General features: G+C 34.1%; 1 protein-coding gene across 1 annotated transcript; it reads right to left on the minus strand.

Annotated features, from left to right (window-relative positions):
* Positions 1-1,754: 1,754 nt before the first annotated feature.
* Positions 1,755-4,972, minus strand: LOC108572573 (la-related protein 6). The gene is made up of 3 exons (XM_017934834.1): positions 3,572-4,972; positions 3,058-3,382; positions 1,755-2,308 (listed from the first exon to the last, which is right to left on the minus strand). The coding sequence occupies exons 1-3, from the start codon at positions 4,334-4,336 to the stop codon at positions 1,755-1,757; spliced, it is 1,644 nt and encodes a 547-aa protein (XP_017790323.1). The 5' UTR covers positions 4,337-4,972.
* Positions 4,973-16,889: the final 11,917 nt, after the last annotated feature.

A 16,889-nucleotide genomic window follows, 5' to 3' on the forward strand; every position in this document is an offset into this window, starting at 1 on the left:
TCTTTGGGTTTTATCCTATGTTTCGAAGAATCTGACAAGTAAACACATCCTAACCTCACCATCTTATAAGAATCATAAATAATACGTTCTTCGCGCAACGGAATAGAGTGAAGTGTTTCGATGTCCACGTAGCCGAAAGTGTGCGAGCTCGTAATGTTCGCACTACTTATCTAATTCGCAATCATTTACAATGCTATGTGTAATCTTTATTTTAGGTACACGTTCGAACCTATACATGATTCTCATTTGATTTGTACACACAACTTAACATAAATATGTACAAGTACAAAAAATGCATAATGCAACATACGGTTGTATACACTTTCATTAATTATTGATGTAACTACATATACGTATGCATATATGCATGTACATATGTATATATCGTATTTCATGTTCATGTAGCAGTTATTTGAAAACATCGTCAGCAAGTTGGTTAATAATAACATTTAAAAAATTTGTTTTATGTATTAATGTTTTATGTAAAAAATCAAATATGTAACAATTTTTAATAATTTTCTATATAAGTACTACAATATAACTAAAAATACAAATTATAATTTATAATCACACCCTCATGCATTAAAAATGTTCTTTATACATTTTTCTATGTATAATATTTTATAGGTAGAATAAAAGGAATAATATAGTCTGGTTCTTTACAATTTAATATGTGTTAAAAATTCATATCCATATAATTGTAGATATAATCAAAACATTTACTTTTTATATATTATAATTTTATAATAGTACACATATCTATCTAAAATTTCATGTAAAATTAATATTTTAGTAATGCTCTCCAGCTTTTTTTTCTTTTCTTTTTGTACACTATTTACTGCAACATATTTTGAAAACAAAAGCAAATAAAATAATTATTAATTTATTCATAAGTACAATTTTAGTAACATATATAGGATAATCAAAATTCAATACAAACTGGTACAATTGGAAAATTATTGTACCAATGTATTTCTTTAGGATATTTAAATAACATTTAACATATATATCTTTACATTATTGTCAAACATTTAAATGTACTGCTGGTTGAGTATCGTGAACTGCATACGAATCAATGTCTGCACAACATAGATACATTCTATGTGTCATGTACTTACATACGATTTCGAAGTCTGTACATTAATAATCAATATCACAAATAGATTACTATTAAAATATTATTATTTACATTTGTCTAGGCACGAATGTCTTACTGCTAAACGGTATATAATTAAAACAGATAAATATAATATGGCCTCATAAATATCTTTAAATACATTCTTTTTCGGCGGTCGTGGGCAGCCAAGAAAGTAAACGAAATTATCTCGTGAAGAGTTAAGCAGAAACTGGAAAATCGAAAAAGTACATTGTAGATGTCACTGATATGTACAAATGTATATAGTTCGAAAGAATCACTTCTGTTAGAAATCTATCAAAGTACATGATAAAACAATATACTTATATACATACATATATAACGTTCCACAAAATAGGCACATACACGATAAAACTGTCAGGTCTTGTAAATACACTTGTACATACATTAAACAACTCAACTTGTATTTGTATACAATTAATTACCTTATTTTACTTCGAATAAACGTACTGATTATACACCAGAAATCTTTCGTATAAAAGTCTTTAACGATATTTTTCTTTTAATCCTTACTGAATACGACAAAACTGATTTTACTCGTCGAATAAAACAGAAACGAACAAGTAGATGAAACCTAGGTCACCATGTTTTTCAACATCTAACAGGTGGGCTCCATGGCTGGCGACATAATGTTTATTTTAGGTCGGCCAAATCCACGTGTTCCATCCGGTCCAGACGGCATTCTCATCACGTTTTCAGGGAGATGCGTCAATGTGATGCCACTGTTGCTTCTTGGTCGGCAATAGGTACCCTGTTCGGAACCGGAGGAACATAGAGACAGCCTTCTAGTTCCTGCATCGAAGCCAGAGTCTCGGCTGCAGGCGGACAATCTTCTCAAAAATGGCCCGTAATCTGCAGATCCGCGACGACTAGAGTGATAACAAGGACCTTGGCACTCGGAACCGGAACTCGAGCAGCAGGAGAAACGTCGATTCTCTTGGTAGTAATAATTTGTCGGAAAAACTGGGTGACAGTAACCGGTCTCGGAGCTGGAAGAACAAGCGGAATAACGTCTGCCGAAACTTCCGGTCTCTGAACCGGAGCCTGAACTGGAACAGGAAGACAAGCGGCGGAGAATGAAACTATTTTCTGAACCTGATACCGAACAGGCGGATAGTCGACGAGATAACCACGCATCTGGTGATGGGGGTCCTGTAACAATAGGGTTTCGTGTCAATTTTATAAGTTTTCAAATGTACAGAAAATCGTATTTTATTTATAAGTTTATTTCTCAAAATTTTTAATAGATCAACAGTAATTTATTAGATTCAACGGGATGCTTTGACGAACCCTTATCTGGTCATGCTCAGTCCAATGGACTTACACGCCTAGTTTTTGAAAAATATTTTGAACAGTACTTGAGAAATCGAAAATTCCTTCAATGAATTCTTCCATTGTATCGACTGAATTGTGAAAGCAATGAAAACATATTTCAATAATTTTATTACGTAAGTAAACAGAAGTCCATCGGACTCTACGATCTATTTTACCGGAAACCTCCACGTACTTACATATAATTTTATGTAATTCGTTTCATCCTGAATGTAACCCAATAAATAATTTAAGAAAAGAAAATTTATCCTAAAAACAAACTATACTCTTCACCAAAATCGCGTGTTAATACTCGTAATTCTCCGAATTTGATCTCACACTATTCGATACTGTTAAATTGAATTGGCCGGTATCAAAGTCGGTAGATTCACTCTATTCCTTTTAAGATATTTAGTCAAATGAAATATACGTACTAATCCTACGACTACCTAACGCAACTGATTAGAAATAAATAGAAAAATGCTACTATTTTAAAACCACACCATAGTAGCTATAGAACCTCAAGTAATCAAAGTTTAGTAAAAATGTGATTGCACGCTGTAGCGAAAAAAGTTGATTTGAAACTGCACCTTGAAGCGGATGGCCCGGATAAGCGTGATATATTGGGTAACCGTGAATAGGTTTCTTATGCTTGACTCTTCCATCTTCGGCCTCAGATCCGCTGGCGCAACTCGAGGAATTGTAAGCTTCCTCTTTGGCCAATCTTGTCAGGGCACTTTTCTTTGCTGGCTGTTGTTTCCTCTTCTTGTCGCTGGATTGTTGCAACTCGAACACCTTGGCATCACCCAAGGTTATTTGTAAGGCGGTACGAGCGGACGCTGAATCCGTGAACTCGACCATGGCGCACTCCTCGCTCGATGCCAATTCTGGCCTTTTAGCGATTGCCTGTCGCACCTGATAATTCAAACAGGTTGAACATTATGTTCGTTATATTACGATCATCGATGGTTTCTTTTTTTTTTTTTTCAAATTGCACAAACTTAGCTTTAAGAGCATCTGTATTTCTTATTTTCAAGAACTATCTTCGTATTACGGTGTACTTACTAGAATTTAATAGACGAAGAAGAGACGTAAGAATTTTACCTCAGCTGGTGCAGGATGCCCAGGTCGAAGTACTCTAATCAGAGCAATCTCTCCACACGGCCTGAAGATCTCAGCTACAGACTCGACCGATAGCTTCTCTACCGGAAGTCTCGCGGCTAGAATCGTTCTCGAAGGGGTAGTCTGATCGAAAGGCGGTAAAGAATCGACTCTGCGTAACTTGGTACCCAGCGGATTCACTTGAAGCTTTTTCGATTTCGCCAAAGCAGACCCGACCACTCTCCAATCTCTGCTCAAATGTTTCACTCGTTTGAAACTTGAGATTAGCTTCAGAGACACGTATCCCTCTTTATTCCTCTTCACGTGTTTCAACAAGAATGCATCTTTCACGATATTCTCGTCGGAGAAGTAGAACTCCACCTGGGCGCATATTTTCTCAGCCAATTCGTCGTTCGGCGGGACAAAATCGTCCCCTTGATTAGCCGTACTTACTTCAGTCAGCGTTCCCTGATTCTGAGTTTTCGAATCTTTAACAACGCTCTCCTCCAACGAGTCTGCACCCGAATCTGGATCAGAATTCTTTTGTTGCTCCACCCCGTCGTTCTCCTTCCTCTCGTTATCGGAACTTCCACTGTCCGACAAATCAGCCTCTTCTCCCTTGGAACCTCTACGATCGAAGGAAAGGCTCACGTCACTGTCCACGGAGGAAATACTGTCTCTCGTGTCGGACTTTTTCATCGGTGGAGGAGAGAAGAGCATTTTGCCCACTTGGTCTCTCGACTCAAGCTGAACGTCCACCTCTTCCATGTTTGCACCTTCTGATTTTCCAGTTTCCGATTCCACCTCCAAGATTCTAATCGTCGATCGAAAACACGAAAGATCGGCGTTTCCTCTACTACGCGTATCTCCTGGATCGATCCATCAGAGAAACTTCAATCAGAATCCGTCCTCCGTGAAAAAATTCCCGCGATATCTTCTTTCATCGACCAAATCTCTCACGAATCTCGATTAGTTAAACGAATATCGCGGGCATTCTGCATGTGAAATCGAAAGCTCTCGGTGAAAAGTGTTGTCGAAGATCCTTTCATTTACGGAAACGCTTGTCTATCCTCCCTTCGAAAGAAAAATCGGCTGTCCGATGGTAGTTTGATCTCTTCCTTCCTATCACTGATCTGTCACGTTTGCTGGCACCAAATTGAATCTGCAGAGACAGGCCAGCGGATCTATTAAACGACAAACCAATGGCACACTGACGATCCTTGGAGAGGGAAAATGTGGAGGACAAATGATCCTAAAGGAGGGGATTATCGTGGGGGTTAAAGGGGCGATCGCGCAGGGGAGGGATAAAGAGGAGACTAAAAGAGCCGATTTTCTCACTCTCGTTGGTAACGCGTGCTCATTCGACTCGGAAAGGGAGGAAAGTGGGGGGACTTGCGCGATTCGTGACAGTTCGGGGAAGAGTGGCCTTCCCGAAGGCATGTCCACCTCTTTAAATACTTTCGCCCGCGGGTCGCGCATGCGTGATTCTCGTGACAAACCTACCCTGAGGTCGTGACCTTCCTAAATACCGGTCAAGAGTGAAACACCGGGAAGATAGAAATCACATGAGGGCACTCGTGCGGAACCTTGAGAAAGTAAAGGTGTAAACGAATGAAGGGTTGACGGGAGAGAAATTTAATATTCTGGATCGAACGTTTCTTCCTTTTTTTTTTTATGCATCTCGATCGCGTGTAATTACGTACTTTTTTCGTTTTCGTATTCAGAAATGTTGGAAATAATTGATAGACATTGAGAAATAATCAAATGAATTTTTAGCGTGTTGATTGTAGAGATAGTTGTTTTAATTGAACTTATATAGAGCGAGCAAGAATAACTCTATACCTAAACGGGATGTTATTACACTTGGGAAAAAGTGAAGCATGGTTTTCCATCCAAGGTTGTAATGGTTCACATAAACGCGAGACAGTGAACGTATGAAAAAAATTATTGTCTCTCATTCAAGGCCTAGAGTGTTTTACACATAATGCAACATTTAACATTGTCCACGGTGTTCTTTCGCGTATTTTTTCCCGTTACGATACTTAAAATGAACTTCGTGTGACGACCAACTTCAAACTAAATTAAAATGACGAAGCTAAATGCAATTAATAACAGATTTTACTGTAGAAACAGAAGACTTTCGTGACAATGAATACACGACACAAAAGTTCCCATCATACTTTTTTCCAGAATGTGTATATATTTTTTATTACATTTGTAATTAATTTTCCTAAAAGTATTAATAATACAATATTAACACTACGTGAAAATTTAAATAAGAGAAGAAAGGTACAGTGCCTTTTAATGCCATCGATTCATAAAAGATGGTCACTTTTGCATAGACCTGATAGATTAGTTAATTACTCACCATAGAAGACACAGTGTACTCCAGTCTTTAACGCAAAGTAATAACCATCGGTAGCAGTGAAGAGCGATAATTTTCGTACGGTGTTATTACGTCAAATCGATTCCGAAAGAGAGAGAGAAAAAAAGAAACGTAAAACTAAAGGACCGACGTGAACTCCTCGACTACTTGGACCTTGTCTGCGTCTGTCGCGGAAGCCGGGATGTCGAGACGACTGTTACAGGAAGGAAGGACTTCTTTATGGTGGTGGTGAACCTCGGTAACCTCGAAGAGACCCGGCGGGACGCTTCCAGCATAATAAGATATAGGTCAAGTGCGGCTGGTACCATGTATGGCCATACCTGTAGTGGAGAAGGACGAAGATATACACGCAGGTTATCGTTGTCGAATCGAAAGGGTTCAGTCTTCGTCTATTTCGTATACCACCTGTCGAAAAAAAACTCTAATCCCCGACTAAGATTAATTACTGTACACACACGAATTAATTTGATCGATTTCTTCCAATATTAACAGTTTCGAAGAATTTTCTAGTTTCTTATCTACGATAGTACCTACCGTCGATAAGATCGACACGACATATTGGAACATTGAAAAATATCTTTCTATATTGTTGTATGAATGTTATTAGGAAAAATGTATCTAGAGAAAATAGTTTAATCATCGATATAATTTTCCTCTTTTTCAAGAATTTCTTATCATCGTCAAGACAAAGAAAATACATATATGTATGTGTGTAAGCACGTTGGAATGACATAAACGAAAAGAAAAACGTCTAGAATGTGTATCCCTGAGTAAAAAACTTTTGAAATAATCTGATATTGCTGTTTAGAAGTGACAGCAATTTTCAATTAGATAAACGTAATTTTTCATTTCATATTGAACATTAATTGCTTAATATTTCAAATGTTTATGGTAAGAAATGTAATCATGTTTGTATTGATAAATCGACGAATCTGTTTATGGTTCTTTCGTTACTTATCTGTTTTACAATTGTTACTCGAAAGATATGATGATTTTTTAAAGAGTGTAATAATATAATATACATATATAATACAAAGCTCGAAGATCGAAGTGTATTTAATTTTGTATACACATTTACTTTACTATATTATTAATTCATATAAGGACAGGAAGACTGCCTAAGCGATTAAAGATAAAACAAAACTAAGGCAACAATTATTTAGCATGTACGAAAAAGAAAAGAAGAAATGTTTACATACGAGAATATAAACGTTAACATATTGTAAAATAGTTAATAAGGAAGAAGAATGTACAATACGTCAAGTTAAAAAGATAGTATGTTAAAAGGAATTAGATATAAGAAGCCAACAACCTCCTTGTAATAGGCTTTGGGCCTAGAGTACAAATAAACTTAGTATTACTATATTATTATACATTATCAATTCATTGCTGCTTACACAAAATTATTTCGCAATTTATTATTAAATAACTAATCGAACGATTCTGCTTCGAGATGAAATTTCAATCGATACCGATTTGCACATATTATTGTTAGCAATAACAACCAAATTGGTATCGATGAATCATCAGGATCTAACTAATAATCCAGCTAAATTCTTCGAACGAATCATGAATATTAAGTGAAAGTCTTGTATATTTTCTTTACTCCCACTGTCCTTTAGAATTGCATTATTTATTTCAATCGTGTACCTTAAAATTACGCCCACCATCGTCATAAATTAACGATGTAATTGTAATAAAATATTTGTTTTAATTGTTCTATTATTCGCTCCTAGACTGTTTTTTTTTTTTAACAAATGTGTGTACGTAAAGATGTCGAAGAGTATCGCAAGAGAAGAAATTAGATTAAGATTTACGTAAAAGTATTTGGAGCTTCAGTGTATAACCCTCTTAGGCATGGCTTCATACATTGCGTAAGTTCTCGTTCCGAACCTTTCAGAGTGTAGATTGTTCAAGCAATGCCCTTTCCTTCAGATCGTTACTCGCCAGTTTATATGTCTGCACATATGACAATGATTCACAGCTTACATATTAATTATGAAACAGATACACAAAAAAATATATACGTTTTAAGTAACTAAAAAACATTATTTTTCGTAAAGATAAATTAAATAAATTTTTACTTATTTTATATGAAATAAATATTAATTTATTTTTTCGTAATATTAAATAAAAATATTATCTTTCAAATCTCCTACTAAATTTTCAAGTAACGTTCACCTTGTTTGTTAGACTATCGTGTAACATCTGATAATCCACTAATGGTGTAACATTTGTTGATTTACTTCTTAAATATGGTTTCCATAAGTCATCGTATTGTTTCCTTCTAGATTAAACGTAACTGTTTCCTTCTATTATAAAACTCTGACACAGGTGATCCTCTCAAACTTAATTGATTGTATAAGTATTTCTGTATATGCGTTTGGAAAACAAGAATTCTACAATGAAACTCATTCAAATTCACCGTGTGAACGGCTGTTTAGTATCCCATCCGCGCGTCATGTATTCTACAACCCTGAGGCGATATTTCAAAAGGCGCAACATTTAAAAGGAAGGCGAGTAATATAAGTAGAATGCGAAAACCCTCCGGGAATAATGCTTTTAACGACAAAGTATACATGCATACTGCAATGAAAATAGTACAATGTATTTATTGTAAGTTTCAGATTGATTTTTTCCTATTCTGTACATTCATATATTCCAATTGCAATCTTCTTTAATCGTACGTATACGCCTCGTAACATTATTAACATACAGTACTAAAATAAATATGCAATAGATATATTTAATAATTATCAAATGAACGGGGATGTAATTTCAACAAATGTTGAAATATGTTAACTAATTAATTCTCGTGACATAATTACAACGCATACTGCAGAATGATGGATGAAAGTAAAGCAATGTTTCTCATCTATTTCGATCAATCGTAAGTGGAAATTAGCCTAAAGGCACCATTCGCCAAACGTTCTATCGCCTGAAGCGAAAACATCGACAATGAATGGTATGCATAGAAACAGCCATAAATTGTTGCGACATTTATTGCTAAATGACGCAACTTAACGTAACAATATTGTTACTCGTTAATGTAAAAATAAATTATCACTATTAAAAAGACATCGTCGTTGCCCAGAATGGTAATAATATTTATAGATAAAGCATAGGTAAATTCAATAAATCTAGAAATAAAATTGTTAAAATTTCACACCGCTTGTCCTATATGTAATTTATAAAATTGCAATGCCACCTATCGAAATAAATTATAATTAACTTATGACACTAAGAAACAAAATTTTAAGTAGAATTTATAAAGTAACTTTTTTTGGTATCTTCTAATTCTTTTTTTTACAATTGTCGACAAATATAGTATTGTAGATTAATTATCTGCAGTTACTCAGTTGGTTCAAAATGAAACCAGGACGCGAACATTTATAATCGCGGATCTACCGAGGCCTCTAGGAAGGATCTTGCAATGTTAGATGCGAACGATCTTTTCTCTCTTACACGTGTCCTTCTTGATCTACTCTTAAATAACAATTCAGCAAGGCCCATTCTTGCCGACAAACTCTTAATCTGAATTTTTTAAAGGAAAACACAACGATACATAACCTTGCTGTAGCATTTCACAATTACATTTTATCGATCGTTGTACATATATAAATGGTGAATTATGTTGTTAAGGCAGTTATTTAATAAGACAATGTACTTAACAAAAAGAACATGTATCGGTGAAAAAGCAATGACATATTATTTTCTCAGAAAAATTAAAGTATTTGGCTAATGTTTTATACAATTTAAAATACAATCAATTTTCCGGCTGAATCAAATTATACTGCGAAAAGCAATGAACTTGTCATACAAAATAAACGTATTGTTAAATTATGTGCATGTGTGTGCAGTGGATGTAATCAAATAAATAAAATCCAATGAAAGATAAAAAAAAAAAGGTGAAGGTGAGAAGCCTAATAAGAAATTAATCCGAATTCATGTTAGATTTCACACATTTTCCCAAGTATTGCATATTCTACCGGTAGTTTTATATAAAAGAAAACATAACGATTTTAATTAAAATCAATTTAAATCACATAAAAAAGTAAAGTATTTTCTTTTACACTGACTGGATCTTTATTGTGTGATAACTTAATACATCATGTTACTTTTACATGTCACCTTTCTTCTCCAGCATGTAATCTATGGAGGAAATATTTTATAGATCAGGCCAAAGCAAAAATGTAACAGGTTCTCGTTCTTCTTCATCGTTCTTAGCCTTCAAACTGTTTAATGTAAAATGAATTTTCATAAAAACTCAAGTACAGATAGTCTTATTCGCGTAATCACGATTTCCTTTTATTCGTACGCTTTCGGTAATATATGCATTAGCATCAATACATCATTTCGATTAACATAACCTAAGTAGCTTTCTTACATGTGGCGCTTGTTGCTTCAAGAAGGTGAATAAATGCGGTAAATTTAAAAAGCTTTATGTTAATTGGATATTAACGAAATAACCGTAAATATATAACAATTTTGAAATTAAATATTGCGATCGAGAAAATTTATTATGTTTTCGCATTTAGATATTTAAGTAATTACAATATTTAAATACGTATTAAGATCAACATTCATTTTTTTTCAAAACTTTCCAACTTTTATGTATTTATATTACTTGAGATCTAAACTGAAATACAAATTGAACGAATCTTTAATAAATTGTTCCGTCAACTTAGTTTTTTCTCGAATTAGAAGTCAATCACGTTTGAAAATATCGATTTCTTATCGATTTAGAAACCAAAAGAAGTATAAACTTTTACTAGTTTAAAAAAAAAGCATTAGCTTAATAAAAAGAACAAATGCGATAGAAAATAATCGTATTGTTTATGTTTTTATTAAAGTCAATAAGTGTTGATTTTACGATACGACATGAAAAACTTTTATCCTCCGTTGTTTTATTTGAATCATCTTCATCTCAAACAATTAAAATTCATTTATACTCGAACATCGTTAATTATACAATGAAATTCGTCAAATTTTCAAGAATGAACATCTTTTATTTTAATCGTTTTCGTCGGTTGTTATTTGAAAAAGTGTTACTTCAGGCAGAAAAAGTATTAAAAAACGCGGACGCTCAGGGTGTCCTACAGTTCTACAATGTTCGCGACGATTTCCCGACACAGAGGGCGGCGATTCCCTGAGGCGATTCTCGCTGCTCGTCATCTTATTCTGCACACTGGAGACGGGAGTAGAACTCGAACTGGGTCAGGGCAGCGCGCCAAATGGTTGGATCAATTTTATTTTAAATTTATCAAGTCCGCTTCGGCTCCATGGACACGCGTGATCAGTTCAGATTTCCAGACTATGCATACCGATTAAAATGGTATCTTACTTGTGTAACGCAAAAAATAAGCGACGAATCGTTCATTGACTCTCAATTTTTTTCCACAAATAACCTATAATTCTTGATAGTTTATATTTTCGAAGAAACTATACATTTGTACGATTTTATTTAAACGTACATGTTATCACTTTCAATAATGACATCTGTATTTTAGGAACTTACTATTATAGGTTAGATTAGGTTAGCATATTAGCCGAGCTTCGCCTTTACACCTGCAAAATGTGTAATAAGGACGTTATTATTATCATTATTATTACTATTATTATTTTTATTCAAAAGTTTTCCTTTGGTTTAGTTTCATGGTATGGGCCTCAACCAAGTCATATCAAACATTTCCTCTAATCATCCTATTGCGTTCAGGAAGTTACAAACTACATACATATATACATAAGTAAGTATGTATGTATGCTGGATGTTTTCTATATTTTTTAGTGTATTGTCACGTTTACACCGAGTTGCTTTTTATTATTATTATTATTAACATTTCTGCATCGCTTAATGTTCCTATTGTATTTGTAAAGATTTAAGTAAGACAGACAATATTATTACAATTCGTTCTATTGCAAATTAATCTCTTACCGTACAATTATTTATTTCCATTGGCTTCATACTTTACGATCTATTTGTTAATATGATGACGTTTAATAATTGTTTTAGTTTCCACTAACAGAAATTACATAAACTTTAATACGAATGTGTAACAATGTGTAATTGTAATTGTTACCGTAATTTTAGCTGAAATCAAAGGAATATCATTTCAATGTTCCGTTAAACCGATTTGCGAGAGGAAGTCGCGTAATATATCGCACCTGCGACCAGGGACTTTCTGTTGTCCTTCCTCTGCAACCGGAGAAGCATTGAAGTTTCCAGATAAATCTTCGACGCGATTGATGTTCTTCACTGTAATGTCATTGAATTATTACTAAATTAGTACGACTAAGGTCGTAACGTCTTTTATCGTGATTTTAGTACACATTCCTGGTCTTTCGTATTTAACTCAGTTAAGATTATTATAAAAATGTCAACATAAACATACTTGTGGTAGTTACAGGACATAATATCATATATATTAAGTATATAAAATAATTAACTACTAATGTATGAAACTACTACTGTGACCCTTTACGGCATGTCGATATTGATAATTCATTATCTACTGAGAAGTTATGTTTATGTTTGTTAACAGAAAATGATTATATTTTCACGTTTACCACGCATATTATATAGAAGAAAAAAAAACACATTAAAAACCATATGAAATAGCCGACAGTGGAGAACCACTGAAACTGTGTGAGTCAGGCAGAGTAAGGTCCAGCATAAGGCCCTGGGGTGATTCGCCTAGACGGCCATGACCATATTACAGGCCAGAGGCCCCCAATACCAGCCAGTAAACTTACTTCCAATAACAATTGGCGAAATCATTGCCGGCAATTTGTTTCTTATATTTATAGCGATACAATTAGTGGTTATACAAGAAATTTGTTTTCATAGATATAATGGAAATTTCATTCATCCCCCGTTGTGTATCTAAATGTTATGTAACGTACTTACAATTATATTGCACCACAGACGAGATACAGAATAGATCTATCACCTAATGTATTTTTGTGTCCAACGTTCTGAAATACCGATCGTGTAATGAACCAGAGGCTTTGTTATGCCCTCTACGATATCAAGCGGTGAGTTTAGGAATTACATATAATTCAACCAATAAAGGTCGTAAAATCGACAGATATAAAAAATCCTCTTTTATTAAATTGGCATATAAAGATACATACATATACTGGATTGCATGGGTACAGATGATGTTAGGGATAGACCTTGCATCTTATGGGACTTTTTGTCCACGACACGGGGGCCGAAAAGACCCTTACCATTTTCATGTCGCTTCCAACGTTACCGATTTAGCATAGATTAAGATTACAAAATTAATAGTGGTTGGAAGGCAATTAAACGTAACTATGAAATTACAAATAAGAAAGTAACGTAATTATTTATTAGTAGATGATTCATCATATGCGCGTGTTCTACTGCTGTTAAAAGATCGTGAACAATTCCATCCACGCAATCTAATATATTTAGTGGTACTTACTACGAAGGACAACTCGTTCAGGTATTTAGTAATACAGAAATGAGTAAGACAAGGAAAGGAATACGGGTAGACCAGCATAGTACTAGAGAAATGAGTATGACAAAAAAAGGAATAGGGTTAAACAAGGATAGAAAAAGCTTCAAAAGTAACACTAATGCCATCTCGCGTTTGGCTTCGTGAACTAACAACTCGTTACTAGGAACATAGAATATAAACAGAGGTATTAGACAAGGAACGCACTAGTGTGCGAGAAGGATAGAGAGAGAACGTTTCCTATTGGTCCGCGGGCTACAATGGCTGCCTGCCACACGCTAAATCAAGTCGGCCAAGGAAAAATCATTAATAACTCATTAATTAGGATGATTTTGTGAACTTTTAGGACTGAAGAATGAAGTGTGGACCTTCAACAACATTCACATATAGTTTTTAATGCACTAGACCCTTTCAATAATTAGTTATTAACAATTTTAGTACGGGATGTCGGGAACGATACCGGCAATGGCTGCCTGCCACACGCTAAATCAAGTCGGCCAAGGAAAAATCATTAATAACTCATAAATTAGGATGATTTTGTGAACTTTTAGGACTGAAGAATGAAGTGTGGACCTTCAACAACATTCATATATAGTTTTTAACGCACTAGACCCTTTCAATAATTAGTTATTAACAATTTTAGTACGGGATGTCGGGAACGATACCGCATACCTTTACGAGTATTAAGAATGTTAAATAACTATCAAACCACAAGAAATATGTTAATAAAAATGATATGAGAATGTAGTTAAAGGAGTTACCTTTCAGATGTATGCAGTTTGTTGTGTGAGAATTTAGTAAAAAGCTATGAAATTATTGGAAAACCGTAAAGGTATGCGGTATCGTTTCCGACATCACGTACTAAAACTGTTAATAACTAACTATTGAAAAGCTCTAGTGCATTATGATCTATATATGAAAAAGTTGTTAAAGATCCACACTTCATTCTCCAATTCTAAAAGTTCACGAAATCAACGTAATTATTGAGTTATTAAGGAAAATGACGGAAATGTCTTACGCTTGAATGCGACGAGTGTATTACTTACCCAAATAATGTTTAATAACTCGCAAATTACAACGGATATGTCGATGAATATATAACGAGAAACTAGCTAAGGGAATAGCCTTTTAAATGCATGTATAAATGTGCACAAATTATTTGTACAAAGCTATGAAATTAATGAAAAACCAGAATTATGTACGGTACTGCTGCCGATACTACGCACAATAATTGTTAATAACTAATTATTGAAAGGGTCTAGTGCATTAAAAACTATATATGAAAGTTGCTGAAGGTCCACACTTTATTCCTCAGTCTTAAAAGTTCACAAAATCATTCAAATTAATGAGTTATTACTGATTTTTCACTGGCTAACTTGATTTAGCGTCTGTGAGACGGCCATTACAGACCGCGGACCAATAGGAAACGTTGTGAAAGTTGCTGAAGGTCCACACTTTATTCCTCAGTCTTAAAAGTTCACAAAATCATTCAAATTAATGAGTTATTAATGATTTTTCCTTGGCCGACTTGATTTAGCGTGTGGCAGGCAGCCATTGTAGCCCGCGGACCAATAGGAAACGTTCTCTCTCTATCCTTCTCGCACACTAGTGCGTTCCTTGTCTAATAGCTCTGTTTATATTCTGTGTTCCTAGTAACGAGTTGTTAGTTCGCGAAGCCAAACGCGAGATGGCGTTAGTGTCACTTTTGAAACTTTTCTATCCTTGTTTAACCCTATTCCTTTCCTTGTCATACTCATTTCTCTAGTGCTATGCTGGTCTACCCGTATTTCTTTCCTTGCTTAATCATTTCTGTATTACTAAATACCTGAACGAGTTGTCCTTCTTAGTAAGTACAACTAAATATATTAGATTGCGTGGATAAAATTGTTCACGATCTTTTGACAGCAGTAGAACACGCGCATATAATGAATCATTTACTAATAAACAATTACATTATTTTCTTATTTGTAATTTCATAGTTACGTTTAATTGTCTTGCAACCACTACTAATTTTGTAATCTTAATCTATACTAAATCGGCATGAAAATGGTAGAATAAAGATGTTAGATATATTCTGTATGTCGTCTGTGATTGTACTTATTACTTTTGAAATAAAAATAATTTTTTAAATTCTTGAAGCATAAGTTATATTTAAAATATAACTTTAAAAAAGATACATTACAAAATATTATAAAAGAATGTGTTCTTACATTAGATAAGCATTAATTATTAATAACAATTGACGTTTAGGTAAAAGTCAGGTATGTGTATTTTTTGTATAATAAGCAAATATTAATAAAAATATTTGGAAATACAAATTTTTTTTCCAGTAGTGTAATTTTATTATTAAAAATTATAAATATTTCTTTATTACTCAAACCAATCATTAAGTAAAAGATAAAGACAAATTATATTGCATATAAGGAGTATCAAAATTTTTGTTATTTTAATTATTTGCGACATATTCGAAGAATTGGTAATTTTTATATATCATATATTTATTTACATACGCCGGTGCGTATAATTCATGAAGAGTTGTTCCGTCTATTGGTGACGCTGTGGGTACGATCGTCAACCACGTTACAGTTCGATTTTTCTCCCTCGACTGGCGATCGACGACGCGCATAGACGTATCATTTGTCTCGTAGTTTTTTTTCTCTCTTCTCAGTTTATTATAATAGTTGTTAACTCTGTGTTTTAATATAAATGTTACTCAACATATTTAATGTATGTTATGTATAACCCTAACAATGGTTATGGGCCCAGCACGCTTCCACTGCGATATCACTCAGCTCTGCAAGTCTCAATACGTAGTCTAATAAACCTTTGGCTCGTAATAGCCATTTCATCTCTACTTTCTACGGTCGATAATTTATATCAGATAGCTTCGTTATCTGCGAATCACTTCGCGAAGGCGAAAGCAACGGCGTAAGAGATAATGACACTGAGACGAATTTAGTAGAAATAGTTGAACCCCGAGACTTAATTGAAGCACTACATTCTTCACAGGCTGCTGGATAGAAAAATGCAATAAGAGAAGAACTCAACAGCCTAACGAGCAGAAAAACCTGGGAACTAACGAAATTGCCCAGGGGAAGAAAATGCGGGGAATGCAAATGGGTGTTTAAACTCAAGCCTAATACAGAAGGAAAAGTCACAAGATACAAGGCAAGATTAGTCGCACAAGGCTTTTCGCAAGAAATGGGAGTAGATTACTTCGAAACGTACTCACCTGTATAAATGTTATTCAACATATTTAATGTATGTTATGTATAACCCTAACAATTCATTTACATTTATGGAAAGAAAATTTACATAAAAAATCATCCTGTTTACTTTTGGAATATAAAATTTACCGTCAACGGTATTGTGGACAATGTTGTTTTATTATTGACTTCGAAATATCTGCATGACCTATTAATAAAAAATAAAATTGTTATTATTTAATATTTTT

Source organism: Habropoda laboriosa, unplaced genomic scaffold (assembly GCF_001263275.1).
Source record: "Habropoda laboriosa isolate 0110345459 unplaced genomic scaffold, ASM126327v1 scaffold147, whole genome shotgun sequence".
Classification (NCBI taxonomy): domain Eukaryota; kingdom Metazoa; phylum Arthropoda; class Insecta; order Hymenoptera; family Apidae; genus Habropoda; species Habropoda laboriosa.